Source organism: Sinohyriopsis cumingii, chromosome 10 (assembly GCF_028554795.1).
Source record: "Sinohyriopsis cumingii isolate HCF-2022 chromosome 10, ASM2855479v2, whole genome shotgun sequence".
NCBI classification, from domain to species: domain Eukaryota; kingdom Metazoa; phylum Mollusca; class Bivalvia; order Unionida; family Unionidae; genus Sinohyriopsis; species Sinohyriopsis cumingii.
In genome coordinates, this window is record NC_142970.1 from 90,695,121 (window position 1) to 90,710,019 (window position 14,899).

The 14,899-nt window shown below is 39.8% G+C and overlaps 1 protein-coding gene across 1 annotated transcript in view; it reads right to left on the reverse strand.

Annotated features, from left to right (window-relative positions):
• Window positions 1-2,670: 2,670 nt before the first annotated feature.
• The window catches only part of LOC149790570 (uncharacterized), a 40,550-nt gene continuing 28,321 nt past the window's right edge, over window positions 2,671-14,899 (reverse strand). The window contains exon 2 of the mRNA XM_089972641.1: window positions 2,671-10,133. Coding sequence (XP_089828767.1) covers window positions 2,690-3,850 — 1,161 coding nt within the window. The 5' untranslated portion in view covers window positions 3,851-10,133 and the 3' untranslated portion in view covers window positions 2,671-2,689. The remainder of the gene's footprint in view (window positions 10,134-14,899) is intronic.

Here is a 14,899-nt window from a genome sequence, read left to right on the forward strand (position 1 = left end):
GGTTGTTGCGTGGAGTGGTGCGACATACTTGATAAATTCAACAGGTGGAGCTAACCCGTACGAATCAAAATAAACAATTCCACGCGGATCAATCGCGTATGATACCCAATGATCACCGGGTCCGGAACGTTTGTCAAGATTAATAATACCTGTTTCTAGTTTGTTTGGTTGTTTCGGTAATTGATCTCGCATAAAAACACCTCTAAAGGCAGATATTTTTAATTTTTTAGCAGCATCAAGTAAATCAAAATTTGATGCTGGAACGTTTAACGAAATGACCCTGGAAGCCTTAGGCCTCTCCCCCAACGAGATCCCGGTAATCTTAGACCGCGTCCCTTTTTTTGTATCCCTTTCCTGCTGCTTTCTTTAGTGCCATTCCAGCGGCTGTTCCAACAGCACCTAACGCGGCCGCTTTTGCTACGGCTGGAGCAGCTGCAGCTATTAATGCCGGAATGGCCGCAAGTAGTGGAAATATACCACCCGTTTTAACCATGTCTTTGATGGCGCTCGGGGAGAGATGGAATTGAACTCCAGTTTTTGATTCTAGGGCTTTATTGAAATGTTTAATCTGATTATTTGTCAACGATAATTTGTTTGGACCACCACTAATATGATCTCGTTTTAGTGATATTTTAGTTCCGCATTTGTTGGCGGTTTTTGATTGAAGCTTTTTTACCTGACCCGGGGTCAGAGTAACATTAACATGACTATACGACATTTTTATATAAAATATGTTTTTCTAAATAGCACGATTAAAGATTTTCCACCGGTGCATCAACGACCCTCATTCGACCACTGCCACCTTCAAGTAACATGGCCTTGTCGCTAAGTATGACCGCGATCGCTCTGTAGAAGCCGGGAACAATTGGTGGACCGGGTATATCAGGAGGAGGGTTAGTAACATGAGCTCGAAAGTGTATATCAACAACAGATTGTTTGGATAAATCAAGATGTTCTAGTGAAAAATAATAAATCGGATATAGACCTGTAAAATCTAGTTGTGATATTTGCAACCCGGTATCTATATTTTGATCACGTCCCATGAATGACATTAAACGATGATATGCGCGCGCTACATGATTTTGTGCATAATTTAGTTGTATATCCTCGGCTGGTTCTTGATGTCCATTTATCCGTAAGGAAACTTCATTAACTCCAAGGTTGTCAAATATCATATGTGAACGTTGTTGATTATTCGTCCGAGCATTATCTTGTAGTGCAATAAAAATATGTCGTGGTGCAGAAACACCCTGTTGTGATGCTATATGCCATGTAAATAAACCATTAATATTGCTTTGAGCAGCATCTGTGGTTACTGTTAACCATGATAGCAATGATTTACCGCCTTGATCCATAAAAGATAGTAATTTTTGTTCCTCAGTAATAGATGGAGTCATTACTGGCATCCACAATGAAAGTTTTGATATATTTACTTTACCCTCGGCAACACCAGCACCTCGCCAGATTGCATCATTATCATTACCTTTTCTTACGAGCACAATTGTGTGTTTAGCTCCAAAGATGACTTTTCTAACATTTCTGCAAAATCCAAAGATGTGAGATAATGGAATTGCACACGAAAAATTTCTATTATCTCCCGACAGAGCTGATCGGCGTGTTGCAAATCCCAGGTTGTAAGTCGCATTAACGCTTTTTATAATATCATAATCAGCACCTGGTCTGTCTACGTGCTCAAAATCAGCCGTTTGTGGATTAACTGCAGTATTTTGTGTTACCAGTACTTTGGTATACTGAACATGATCAGCGTTGTCAGTAATATCCTTGGCAAACATCATTGTTGGACCGGCTGATCTTGTAAAGTCGTCAGAATATCTCGCCAGACCAATTATTGTTGTAGCAACGTCGACATCATTCTGAATTGATTCAATATTTTTTCCATCAATCATGTATGTGGCGCCACTAAATAATGCCATGATCCCGTTGTTGACAAAACCAACACGCAAATTAGCAGCATATGCCGTATTAGCTACAACATTCGTTACAAGTCTACCTTCTACTTCAATAAACGCTTCAGCGGGCAAGAAATATCTACTTGTATCATGAACCTGTAATTCGATTCTCCCCTGATGATTTGGTTGTCTTGCGTCATAAGAATAAAACTGATAATCACGTACTGACTCGTACTTAAGGACAGGTGCCTCCATATCAAATGCTGGGTCTGATTCGCGCCTGAACATTTTTATTATAGTTACCATTTTTCCAAATGATGATCATCGTCGACGAAGACCGCTTCCTGCTATTAAATTTGCTGTTATATTTTTTTCTGCTTCTTCAGATATCGCCGCTAGTTTTTGATTTGCAGCCTGATTTATTATTTTACTTACGTCTGAGGGCATCACCTCAGTACTTGCCAGTTTCACCGGTGGTTTTTCGTCGCAATAATCGTGCTAGTCTTTCCTTGATCGCCGAGAACGCCTTACCAGCAACATTGACAATTGCTCCAGGAGCTTTATCACGAACAATATCAATAGCCTTCATCGATAATTGTTTTGCTACAGGTGCTACTTTTGGAGCTATCCTCGTGAATAATCCCCGAATGACATCACCAAGTCCATTTCCGTAAATAACACTATAGATTGGTAATCGTGAGTTTACCGCTCTAACCTGTGTGGGTTTACGATGATTATCATGCACAATCATCTTATTTTATTTACCATTTATCTAACAACTAGTCATCAACGAGCTCATCAATAAGTTCTCGGTAAACGCCAATATCCATGATACCACCTTGAAATAGTCGCCGACAAATATCAGCTGCTTCATTGGTTATTTCTGGTGAATTATTTCCAGCTCGTTTTCCTCCTATGAGAACCTCTAACCGTGACACGTCATTGATGATATTATCAGGACATAAACCACGTCCTGTTTTAGGTTCATCTTGAGGTGTTTTAAATACTGGTGGTTGCATTACCGGAGTAAGTACTTCAGTGGTGTCCGGGGGTGAACCTTCTCGAAATCCATGTGGTGAACCTGTCGGTGTAAATGTCATTTTCGGTGCAGGAATTTTCTTCGAGGAGGGTGATTTAAGTGACTCTTTAGCCTTTTTAATTTCCGACTTCAACCTTTGCTGTGGCGAAGAAGATTGTTGTTGTTCTATTTGTTGCAGAGGTGGAGGAAGCTGATACTGGGAGGACTCTCCTTGTCCTAGTTGTTCCCGTCTCTCTCTATAAAGTCTTTTTACTTCTTCTTTAAGTCTTTCGTATTCTAGACCTCTAGCTTGTTTTTTGTTGTAATATACGCGATATATCCATTTAATGAAATTATCATCATTTGTTTTTTCATAACGGGGTTTTAAAATACTAGATTTATTAGATATACTATTTAATATTGCTTCAGGTAATCTCTCTCTTTCAGTTTTTCTAATTTCCTCAACAACTCCTTCGTTAAATTTTGCAATTAATTCTACGTTTTCTCCTGCTGGTTTGGATTTAGATGCAAGTTTTTTTCTCACATCGGCGACTTCAGTACGAAGTTCTTCAATACCTTCAAGTATTTCCTCACCAACAGGTGGAGGTTGAGCTGGAGCTATGTCAGTTGGAAGGTCTCGTAAAATCTTCTTTGTCTGTTTGGTTCTTCTTGCTATTTTTTCAGCCTGCACCGCAGTTTGTTTTGATACCGGAAGAAGATCTTCTTTGATGACAGTTGTAACTTGTTCAGTAGCTGCAGTGACGGGTTTAAACAGTTTTTTAGTGTCTTCTTCAAACTCAACTTTTGATTCTTGCTGCGCTTGCAGATTTTTTCTAAATGAGTCTCTGACAGGAAGAAATTTTTTAATTGTTTCTAATCGTTCTCGTGCTGTTCTTGCAGTATGAGATTCTGGATGTACCATTTTTATTATAACATAATAATTTAATTAATATCAGCAGAAGGGGAGCAGCAGAGAGGGTACCTACCAACGTTGGTCGTCAAAAAAATAAACAAGAAATAAATAAACACGTAGAGTACTTTATTTTTTCAGCTACTATTTCGAACTGAGGTTTTATTAGCACAATCGGTCATTGCAAAAATAAACATCTCAAGGAAAGTTCATTTGTAAAATCTGGACCTTTCTACGAGATGATTTATTTGTTTGTTTTATTTGTTTTGTCGGAATTCTATGGTCTGTTCACCCTCTCTGCTGCTTGGATATGTGGTGTCTGGAACAACCCCGATGACTCCAAGATCACTACAGTTGTGAGTTCTGACGTTGGCGGTCTGCAACTAAGGACCTTTTACGGTATGGCAGTATGTAATCCATACTGTGACCGGTTATTAGTTACCAGCACAACAGGAAGACCCAGGTGGTTATTAAAGGAAGTAACGGTATTTATACAGACGCGCTCATGGGCTGTTGCCAAGGCTGCCATTCAGTTATTCGTGATGATTTGGCGTCATTTTAGCAAGCCTAAAAATAACGACTATACTCAGTGACTTAACCTGTACTTCTAATTCACTGCTGAAGTTTGTGGTCAAACCGCGCGTGCTCATACACATCGCGGTAACTAAGGTCATTATTTCCCACAAGAAACAGACCAAAGTCTGCGTGCAGGAGATAAAGAAGATGAGTCGGATTCTTGTCCGCATATTTATTGCCAATAGTGCACACGGATACAAGTGCATGACGTGCCGACTAAATACCGACCAGGGCGAGCTGGGTTTTCTCCTGCGTAACTTACGCAAGACCAACTAGCTGTTGGTTATGACAAAGCGAAATGGAACATTGGCAACTCTTTCAATATATGTTAGCAGATTCAGATTGGGGTAGAAGAGGAACAGATATTTATCAAGCACTGGGGCTGCACAGAGGGTACTAAGCTAACCGCGAACAGTTTGGATTAACTGTTCTTTCTTTGTCGGAACAACATATAAAAGTATTGCCCTCATGGAGTCTTGGGCGTGATTCCTACCACAGTGACAACAAGGAATTTGGCGAAACGCTTCCACCATCACCATTTCTTCGGTGTATGTTGACCCTTCTAACAAACGCATAGGGAACTGAAAAATAAACATGCATTATTTCGAAAATTGCTCTGCCACATCACGGCAATTGGCTAAAAGGTCCTGCTGACAGAGGGCATAATATTTGTGACCGTTTGTGAGCGTATTGAAAGGTATGCTGTCGACCGTGATCTATCCAGATCTAGTGATATCAAGCATACAAATCACTTCATTGGCATCAACGCCGTATTACCAGTAAGGCACGGCCAAATGTTAGAGGTGCGTGTCCGCGGGGTAGCTAACACCCCATCCGTATTATACTGCTTAGATATGAATTATACTGTCGATATTTCCATGAAGTCGAGATCTAAAACTATTTCAGCTTCAGCGAATCTGCGTGACTGAAATATTCCTGACAGTATAAGCAGAACTTACATCGCGCTCTTTACCAAAGGCACAAGCGCGCAATAAACGTAGTGGATGGTGATGGCAGCACACTGACGGCGGAGTCTCAGGGCACCGGTCTGTTGGGAATTGGAATAGTTTCAACATTCATTGATGCTTCCATTGAGATTGCACTTGATGACATAGCCTTAAGATGTAGCCTGATTTCAGTATGTTGAGAATTTTATAAGCCAGGGACTGTCCATGGAAACTAAAGTACCATGAAGGCCGAGGCATGGCAGATTCAATTCTCAACACAATCGCAATTCACAAGAAGAGCTTTTGCTTATTCTCGATGAATGCGACAAGTATACAACCATAAAGAAAAAGAAATACCAAATGCATTGCACAAGGCATGCACTTTTCTTGTTATCGCCGAAGTGGCGATAAACTGTGAATTGGGCGCGGTTTGTCGATGACAAGTCCTCGCAACAAACACTGCCTTACTTTGTGCCATATAGATACGCATTTATTGTCACTAATGGTACTTCATATTAGAATATTTCATAGTGTTTAGCGATCCGAATTTATTTTATTATATTTTACAACTGATGCACATATATACGCAGTAACATTATTGCTGACTAACGCTCACATGATATACCCATTGCAAAGCATTGATGTAGTGTCGTCTAATTTCTGTGACATTTGTGTTATTCAAGCGGAGTATGACACAGACAAATTAGATCAGTGTTTAGACCGCATCGTGTCTGAGGAAAGAATAATGGATTTCCATCAGTACTGAACAGTGTGAAATAAAAATTAAAGCGACAATCGCAAATACAGCGAAACCCGTTTGCCGGCCTCAACAAAAGGGAGAGGACATCTTGGTCAGCCTAACAGCCTCTATATTCTCTCCCGTTTCATTGAAATATGGAATTTGTTTTTAAAAAAGCGTAATGGATCAGCCGATGTGGATGAATAATTACAGCGAGTGTGAAAAAAAAACTAGCAGGGCTGAATCGACAGAGTTTATAGTTCACCCAATGAAATAGATGCTGGTTTTAAAAAAATGTAATCCAGGCAATAAAGTAGTAAATCGCAAGCGATAGCTTAGTATAGGCTTGCAAATAGTTGCTATGCAGACGTCGGTGTGCTACATTTCTTAGAAAGAAAATTAAATTTGATGACCTTCATGTTCAGAGGCTTCTTACTCCATCAGTTAAATGCAAATTAAATCAGTCTTGTGGCAGCCATAATTTATCGACCGACCTAAAATCTTTCATTTAACTACATGACACATGCTGTGCTACCACGGACTTTACACGCTCTCCTTAAGAGAAGCAAGTATAGTCTCGTTTTCTTCCATCTAAGGCAAAGAGCGAAAAGGACAGCCAGAGAGTTTTGCACGTCGCGGCTCTATCACGCTCTCCCTCATAAACTGTTGGCCTGCCCTGCTGCTAAGGAAGATTAATTTCCTCTGTTTGTTGGATTTGTTACTAATTGTACTGATAATTCTTCACCTGCAACTAGAAGTAACCGTACTCATCTGTAAAAAAACTGAATAGTGTAAAATTCGACAGATTATGTTTGTACAACAGCGATCCTCTCACATAGTACATATATCTTCATATTTCAAAAGTTATTCATCAGATGTAACTATCGTAACTATGACTAGCACTGAAAATGACGTAAAACAAATAATGTTGAACTGAAATAAATCAGTAAAGGACAAGAATATATGTGTACAATATGTATGTATGTATGTATGTATGTATGTATGTATGTATGTATGTATGTATGTAGGTAGGTAGGTAGGTATGTACGAATGTACGTATGTACGTATGTATATATGCATGTGTGCACGTATGTATGTACGTATGTACGAATGTATGTATGGTCAGTTCATTTTTCGCTTTTTTGTTCTTTGTTTCTAATTTCGCAAATTATTTTTTTGATCTTTTCAGTCAGGAGTAGTCACTGTTTGTATATGTAGTGCCGCGCTGCATTTTCAAGAACCATGGCGTCTCTTCGTCGATGATGTTCTGCTTTCAATCTGAATGCACATTAGGCTAATCCTCCTCTTGAGCAGTGATGCATGTTCGAATTCATGCGCACCAAAATCTCACTTTTGAGAAACGTATCTGACATTATGACAATTAAACACATGCTGGAAGAGACCATTCTATCTATTATATACAACAGTTACGCTTAACTACATACATATGCTCTCAATCGACGACTAATTTGTAGTCGGAACTTTTCTTTTCATTTTATCAAATATTTAATCACTTCTTCCTAATTAGATAGTAAGTTATTCCTTACAAAGTATGTATCGTCAGAACAAGCCGAAATAAACGGAGCATGTTTTGGGATCCTTGCTTCAGGGATAATCTCCATTAGGTTCACTAAAATACTGTTGCAAACTGCAACAGCGACTTCATTAATAATTGACTATGTTGCCTTTTCACCAACAACATTTGCTTTTCTTTTCTTTATTTTTGTTATCTTTATACCTTTCTCTTTCTAATAGTTCTTCATTTTCTCTGTAAATGTTACTAATTGCGATAGCCAGTTCTTTTATAATATTTTCTTCTTTTTGTTCATCCACAACACCTTCCTCATCAATCGGGAAAGGCCACTGTTTGTATGTGTAGTGCCGCACTGCATTCTGCAAGAACCTTGAAGTTCCTTTGTCATTGATTTTCTGTTTACAGTCCTGAATGTACAATAGAATAATCCTCCTCTTGAGTAGCGATGCATGTTTGAATTCATACTCACAAAACTCACTTTTGAGAAAATTATCAGACATTATGACAATTAAACACAAGCTGGAAGAGACCAGTCTATCTATTTCATCCAGTATATGCTTCCCCACCTCAATATGTTCTCCAGTGGCAATTAATTCGCTGTCAGAACTTTCGCTTGTATTTATCAGAGGTTTTACCTCTCGTTCGAGTTTAGATAATAAGTGATACCTAACAAATTCGGTATCTTCCGAACTAGCCGAAATAAAAACGGCATATTTTGGGCTCCTGACTACAGCATAATCACCATCGACGTATTTCTTCTTCCTGTTCCTTCGTAATAAATTTCTGCAACATACTAAAGTAGCTAAATATCCTATGCATATACAGATATATACTGGTATACTAATTTCTAGTATTAGTGCTACGTGGTCGCTCTCGCACTTCTCATTCATAATTTGACTATATGTAGTGTATGTTGTCAGAACTTTAGACTCATAATTTCCACAGACAATAGTATCTGGAACCAGCTGTATAGAATAATTATTTCGACTACTTAGAAACCATTCCATAAACCTTGCAGAATCAGTGGAACAGTCACAAATAATACTGTTGTTCGTTATGTTTATCACTGTAAGGGTTTCCTTGACTGTATTTTCCATGTACGCAGACGAAAAATATTCTGACAAATCTAAAGTTTGTAATTTGTTGTAAGATAGGTCAATTGTTGTCAAAGCAAAATTTGTACCTAAATTTAACGAGAATGATTTCAATGCATTTTGCGATAAATTCAATGTCTTAATCATAAAATTATCACTAACCATCGTCAATGGAAAGCTGTCAAACCTGTTTCTTGATAAATCTAAAACGCTTAAGTTTCCATTGAGAGTAAACAATGTTATATCGATTTTATGAAGATTGTTGTTGGATAGATCCAAATATTTAAGAGACGGCATGTATCGGAATGTTTCGGAAGAGATTATTTCTAAACCACTTCCGCTCAGGTCAAAGGTTTCGAGCTGAATTAATCCTTTAACTACACTAAATGGCCGTTGGGATGACCACCCTAATCCGCGTAAACTTAGAAACTTTAAGACATTACTTGGATTAAAGCACATATTCGATGAAAAGCTAAAATATACGTACTTCAAATTTATGTTTTGCAGATACATTACTTTTAGTCCTGGTGGTAAGTTATAGCAGCTATCGGTAAAATAAACTCCAGCATAGGATGAGTTGCAAGGTGGACCAACACTTGACCGAGTGGACCGCTTGCTTTTAACTAAATATGGCCAATTGTTGCATTCCAACTGCCGCAAATTTTCCAACAATAAACCGCTACTCATACACGCGCTATGACCTGTCAGAAAAGTACCAGTCATATTAATCACTTCTATCTTAGGAATATAATACGATATTGGCACGGTAAGCAGAGAAGTTCTTGTCCAACTAAAATCCAGTATTTTTAAACATGTATCCTTGAAGATATTGAAAAATTCATGACCCATTATAATGTAGTCCTTGTCTTCCCTGCTCTGAATCAGACTAATATTGAATTTTTTCAACTTTGGAACCGTAGAATTTTCAAACGCAGCTATAACATGGCCAATTAAAAGATCTCTATTTCTACTAACGTCAAAGTCTTCCAAATAGAACATGTCACTTAGAGTTCCTGTCTGAATAGAAGTCAAACTCATGTCACATAACTGCAGAACTCGTAGCTTTCGAAAGCATGACAAATGTTCTTTTCTTAGCATCCATGGCGATATGTATTCATGTCCTTCCAGATGAAATTCCGTTAAACTCGTTTCTGTTACATTTGTGCAGAAGGAAACATTAACTTGAGTTACATTGGGTAAAAAGAATACATGGAGACTTGACGCGTTTAATGGAAGCGTCATCTGTAGAATTTGCATCGCTTCCATGTCGCTGTTAGCCGAACACACAATTCGGATACCTTCAGAATCGCAATTGCAAAAGAAAGGACAGCTCATTGCCGAAAACGACTGTAGCATCCAGAATATGTTTAATGTGAGAATATAGACTAACTCAACTTGCATATACCTGAAATAGAAAAAAATTAAGATAAATAAACCATTGTACAATGTTAACTGGACTGCTATGTTAACGCTTATTCTTTTCGAAAACACAATAACAGATACACGAAGGTGTGCAATAAACAAACAAACGGATGTAAACAGGGTGTTTTAATCATTACGTGTACTACTACGAATAATTACCAGCCAGAGTATACTTTAACGTAGATGTCAATCGCTCAAACAATCTCTCTCTCCCTCCCTCCTTCCCTCCCTCTCTCTCTCCCTTTCTCTGTATATATATATATATATATATATATATATATATATATATATATATATATATATATATATATATATATATATAGTTCTCATATATATACGAAAACACTTTTTTATATAATGAACCGACTCAGATTAACATATTAAATGGTTAACTATAGAACCGGTATTCACACAAAACGTGAATAGAACTATTACTATCATCTGAATGGTTACTAGTAGTAAGGTGACTATTTATTGTACTCGACTGTACTGGTGACTGTTTATTGTACTCGACTGTACTGGTGACTATTTATTGTACTTGACCGTACTGGTGACTATTTATTGTACTCAGTTGTACTTACATGTTAAATCTTAGTTGCCTATTAGAGTTAATTTCCAATTTGTCAGGGCGGTTGTTTCGATCTCAACAGTTGTACAGGTTTTAATAACACATATTAGCAATTTCAGCTGTCATTCATGTTATAAACGATTGTATGTTTCTATGGACGTTTCCCTGTTCTACCCTCATAACTTACGCGTTAGTAGTGTATAGGGACGACTCAGCCTCAATGGGACTGTTTAGCCTCAATGGAAATTTAACATTAACCACCCTGGGACTGTTTAGCCTCAAGGGAAATTTAACATGGACGAAAACTCGTGGGACTGTTTAGCCTCAAGGGGAATTGAACATGGGAATATGGGAATAAACAGGGTGGGACTGTTTAGCCTCAAGGGCATATGAACAATGGTAAAAAAGTCTTGGGTCATTCTATTTTTTTTTTAAAAAAAAATAAAAAATAAAAATAAAAAAAAAGTGGGGTAGGCAATGGAAAGTCAATGTCTTTTCGAGAAATGTGGGTGGCCCTGAAAAGGGCCTTTGGGTTTATGTTAATGTATCCATTAACATAAGGGGCACCGCATTGGTCTTCTTCTTGTCCTTAGGCTGCGCCTCACTGTAGGACCGTAAATCAGGACTCTTTTGAGGCATCCTTGTCTTTCTACGTAGATCCTACGTATCCACAGACTGGTGTCTGTCCTGTGGACAACTGTCCACTTGGACCGGACATACATGGGTATGTCCGTCCGGAACATCATCGAAGACACAAGCGTAGAAGATTGCACATCGGTCCACATCTTGAGGCGCCGAGAGTAGTGAATGGGGTCACCCTAGGGACAATGGGAATTACCATTAAAAACACCCTTGGGTCACTCTGGGGACTATGTAAATTTAACATTAACCACCCTGGGTCACTCTAGTGACAATGGAAATTTAACATGGGCAAAAAACCCTGGGTCACTCTGGGGACAAAGAAATTTAACATTGGAGAAAGGAAAAAAAAATGTCTAGGGACATTCTAGGGACAAAGGCATTCGAACAATGGAAATTTAACATGGGAGATATTGCTGGGTCACTCTAGGGACAATGGGAATTGTACATGGGGAATAGAGTTTGGGCTTGTCTAGGGACAAGGGGAATTGAACATGGGGAATAGAGTTTGGGCCTGTATATGAACAAGGGGAATTGAACATGGGATTTTTTTTTTTTTTTTTTAAATTTGTTTAAAAAGGGGTAGGCAATGGAAAGTCAATCTCTTTTCGAGAAATGTGGGTGGCCCTGAAAAGGGCCTTTGGTTTTATGTTAATATTAACATAGACGGCATCTGTCACATCTTCTTCTTCTTAAACTCCTTCTAACTGCAGGTCCATACACAAGTACCCTCTTGAGGCATCCTTGTCTTTCTATGTAAACTCTTCTCATCCATAGACTAGTATCTGTCCTATCGACAACAGTCCACTTGGACCGGACATACATGGGTATGTCCGTCCTGAACATCATTGGTGACACAAGGGTGGAAGATTGAACGTCGGTCCACATCGTGAGGCTCCGAGAACAGATGAGTGATTGCGCTGAACTGCGCTTATTTATAGGGAGAGGAAGGATTGAAACGGATTGAGTTCATTGACCAATCCAAACACGCGTGACAAAATTCAGTCAGCCCGCATCCAATCCGAAGAGAGCAGTCTGTGACGTCACGTGGTCTATATAGATTCGCTAGCGCCTGTGTGCAGTCAATCTATGCGACAGTGATTGAACATGACGGAAACTCAGAAAACGATTCACTGGGGTGCACCAGCAGTGGAGACCACCCAAGGGAACCCGGACTTACTTTCAGAAGAGGTACATTGGGATTTTGTGGATTTTCTTACCTCGCAAGAATTTGTTCCGGAACCTTCGTCTCATTCTTCATGACCGCAAGTGGAGTGAAGACCAATGCCCTTTCTTCTGACAGATATAGCAAGTATCTTGACTTTTATCTCGAAAGGAAGGAGAGTAGTCCGTGGGCTGGTCTGAAGAGAATTTTCTAATGACCCCTCGCAAAGCTCTGATGAAACGTTCGATTTGGCTAGTCTCTTCCATCGTTGTGCTCGGTTTGAGAGTGAAATGAATAGTGAAAGGACAAGACACACACCCTTTTATATACGCTGGTTTGCCATGATTATAAATTAGTCTATGGTGTTTAAACTTGAGTCATTTGACGTTTTCCACTTAAGATGAAACAATCCTATTCATTCGAGAAGAAAGAAGAAGAAGAAAATAAGAGGCAGAAACGTGATCTATCGCCTCGTACCAGAGCTGAAGTCTTGGCACAAATTCATGCCAGTGATTTTGAAGAGGCCATGAGTGAACCAGAATCTGAACCCTCTAAACAAAGTTCACCACCCTTAGTCAACCCTGAAAAGTACTATTCCATTCGAGAGACGGAAAAGCGCTCCTCTAGAAAATTTAGAACCACGGCTTACACCTACACAGTGAAGTTTAAAGATTTCAAGTCGGACGTACCATTGGAGAAAGCAGAAGGGTTTATCACCGAGATGTGGGATTCTTTGCTCACCGCACTCAAGCGACAATGTCAACCCAAAGAACACGATCGCTGTTTGGATCGAGTTTAGCAGACCCGCAGAACTAACCCCTTCCAAAGTCATGGACAAGATTCAACACGTACAACAATCTAATGACCAGTTTGACATCACCGATGGTAAAGCCACACTGAAAATGGCCCACGTCTCTCCTCCTCAAGGGACTGGACGCAAAAAGGTCTTATTGGTGGACGACCTTCGCAACACCAAAACAAGTCTCGTCCGAATTCACAAGTCTCAAGACCAGATGTGTTTAGCCCGAGCCATCGTGGTGGGACGAACCTATGCCAACAAGAACGACACGGTAGAATGGAAAAGAGCCTGGGAGAATATTCGAAAATCGGACCTAGCCAAACAACGAAATGAAGCAGAACTCCTGTTACAACAAGCCGGACTGTCCAAAGACACACACCCTGTGGCATTCCTGAGATGCAAAAATTGCAAGATGTCCTAGCTCCATTCTACACCTTGAAAGTGCACCCTCAAGAAATGCGCGGACCTCTGTTGTTTCGAGGCCAAGACTTTAAGGACGGAAAATACATTCATGTCTATTATCACGATGACCATTTCGATACCATTACCAGTATCACCGGATTCCTGGGATACGTTTATTATTGTGAGAAATGTGACCATGGACATAAATATCGAGAACAACACAAACATTGTGGATGGAAATGTTCAGGATGTTTGGCCTCTCCACCCTGTCTGAGCGAAGGACAAGAAAGAGTACATTGTCCTGCTTGTCTGCGCACGTTTGTCAGCCCTGCCTGTTACCAACAACATCTGAAGACGCAAGGTTCACAGCAGAAATGTGCTTGTCAACTGCTGAGATTGTGCCCTACGTGTGGACAAGGCCTACGTACCAACAGTACCAAGACACACGTATGTTCAGGAAAAAAAAATGTCACATTTGTCACCACATCGTGGACTTGGAACACGAATGCTACGTGCAAAAATACCAACCCCCACCAGAGAAAGAGGACGGTCACAAGAAGAAAGGCAATTTCATCTTTTTCGATTTCGAATGCATGCAAGAGACCGGCATTCACATTCCTAATTTCTGCGTGGCTCATCGAGCGTGCGAGAAGTGCATTCAGGAACCTATCTTCAGTCATTGCCCTCACTGCAGTAAGATTCCTGGAGGGCGTGAAAAAATCTTTCGAGGACCGAACACGTTAGCCGATTTTGCCCAATGGGTCTTAGACCCCATCGACAAGACGTGGAGCCAAGAGGACATCGAACGTTACGGAGATTGTCATCGTCATGCCACAGTGATGGCTCACAATTTCTCCGGATACGATGGACAGTTTCTTTTGAGATACTATACGGAACAAGGCACCGAACGTCCTAAAGTCACTTTGAACGGAGCCAAAATCATTTTCATCCAAGTGGGACAAGTGCAGTTTAAAGATTCGATGAGCTATTTGGCCATGCCTTTGAGTCGAATGCCTAAAACGTTTGGAATGACAGAAATGGCTAAAGGGTACTTTCCACACTTTTTCAATACGGAAGCCAATCAACACGCCGTTCTACCCCATTTACCTGAGGCTCACTATTACGACCCTGACAACATGCGTACCGAACAAAGAGAAGCTTTCTACGCTTGGTACC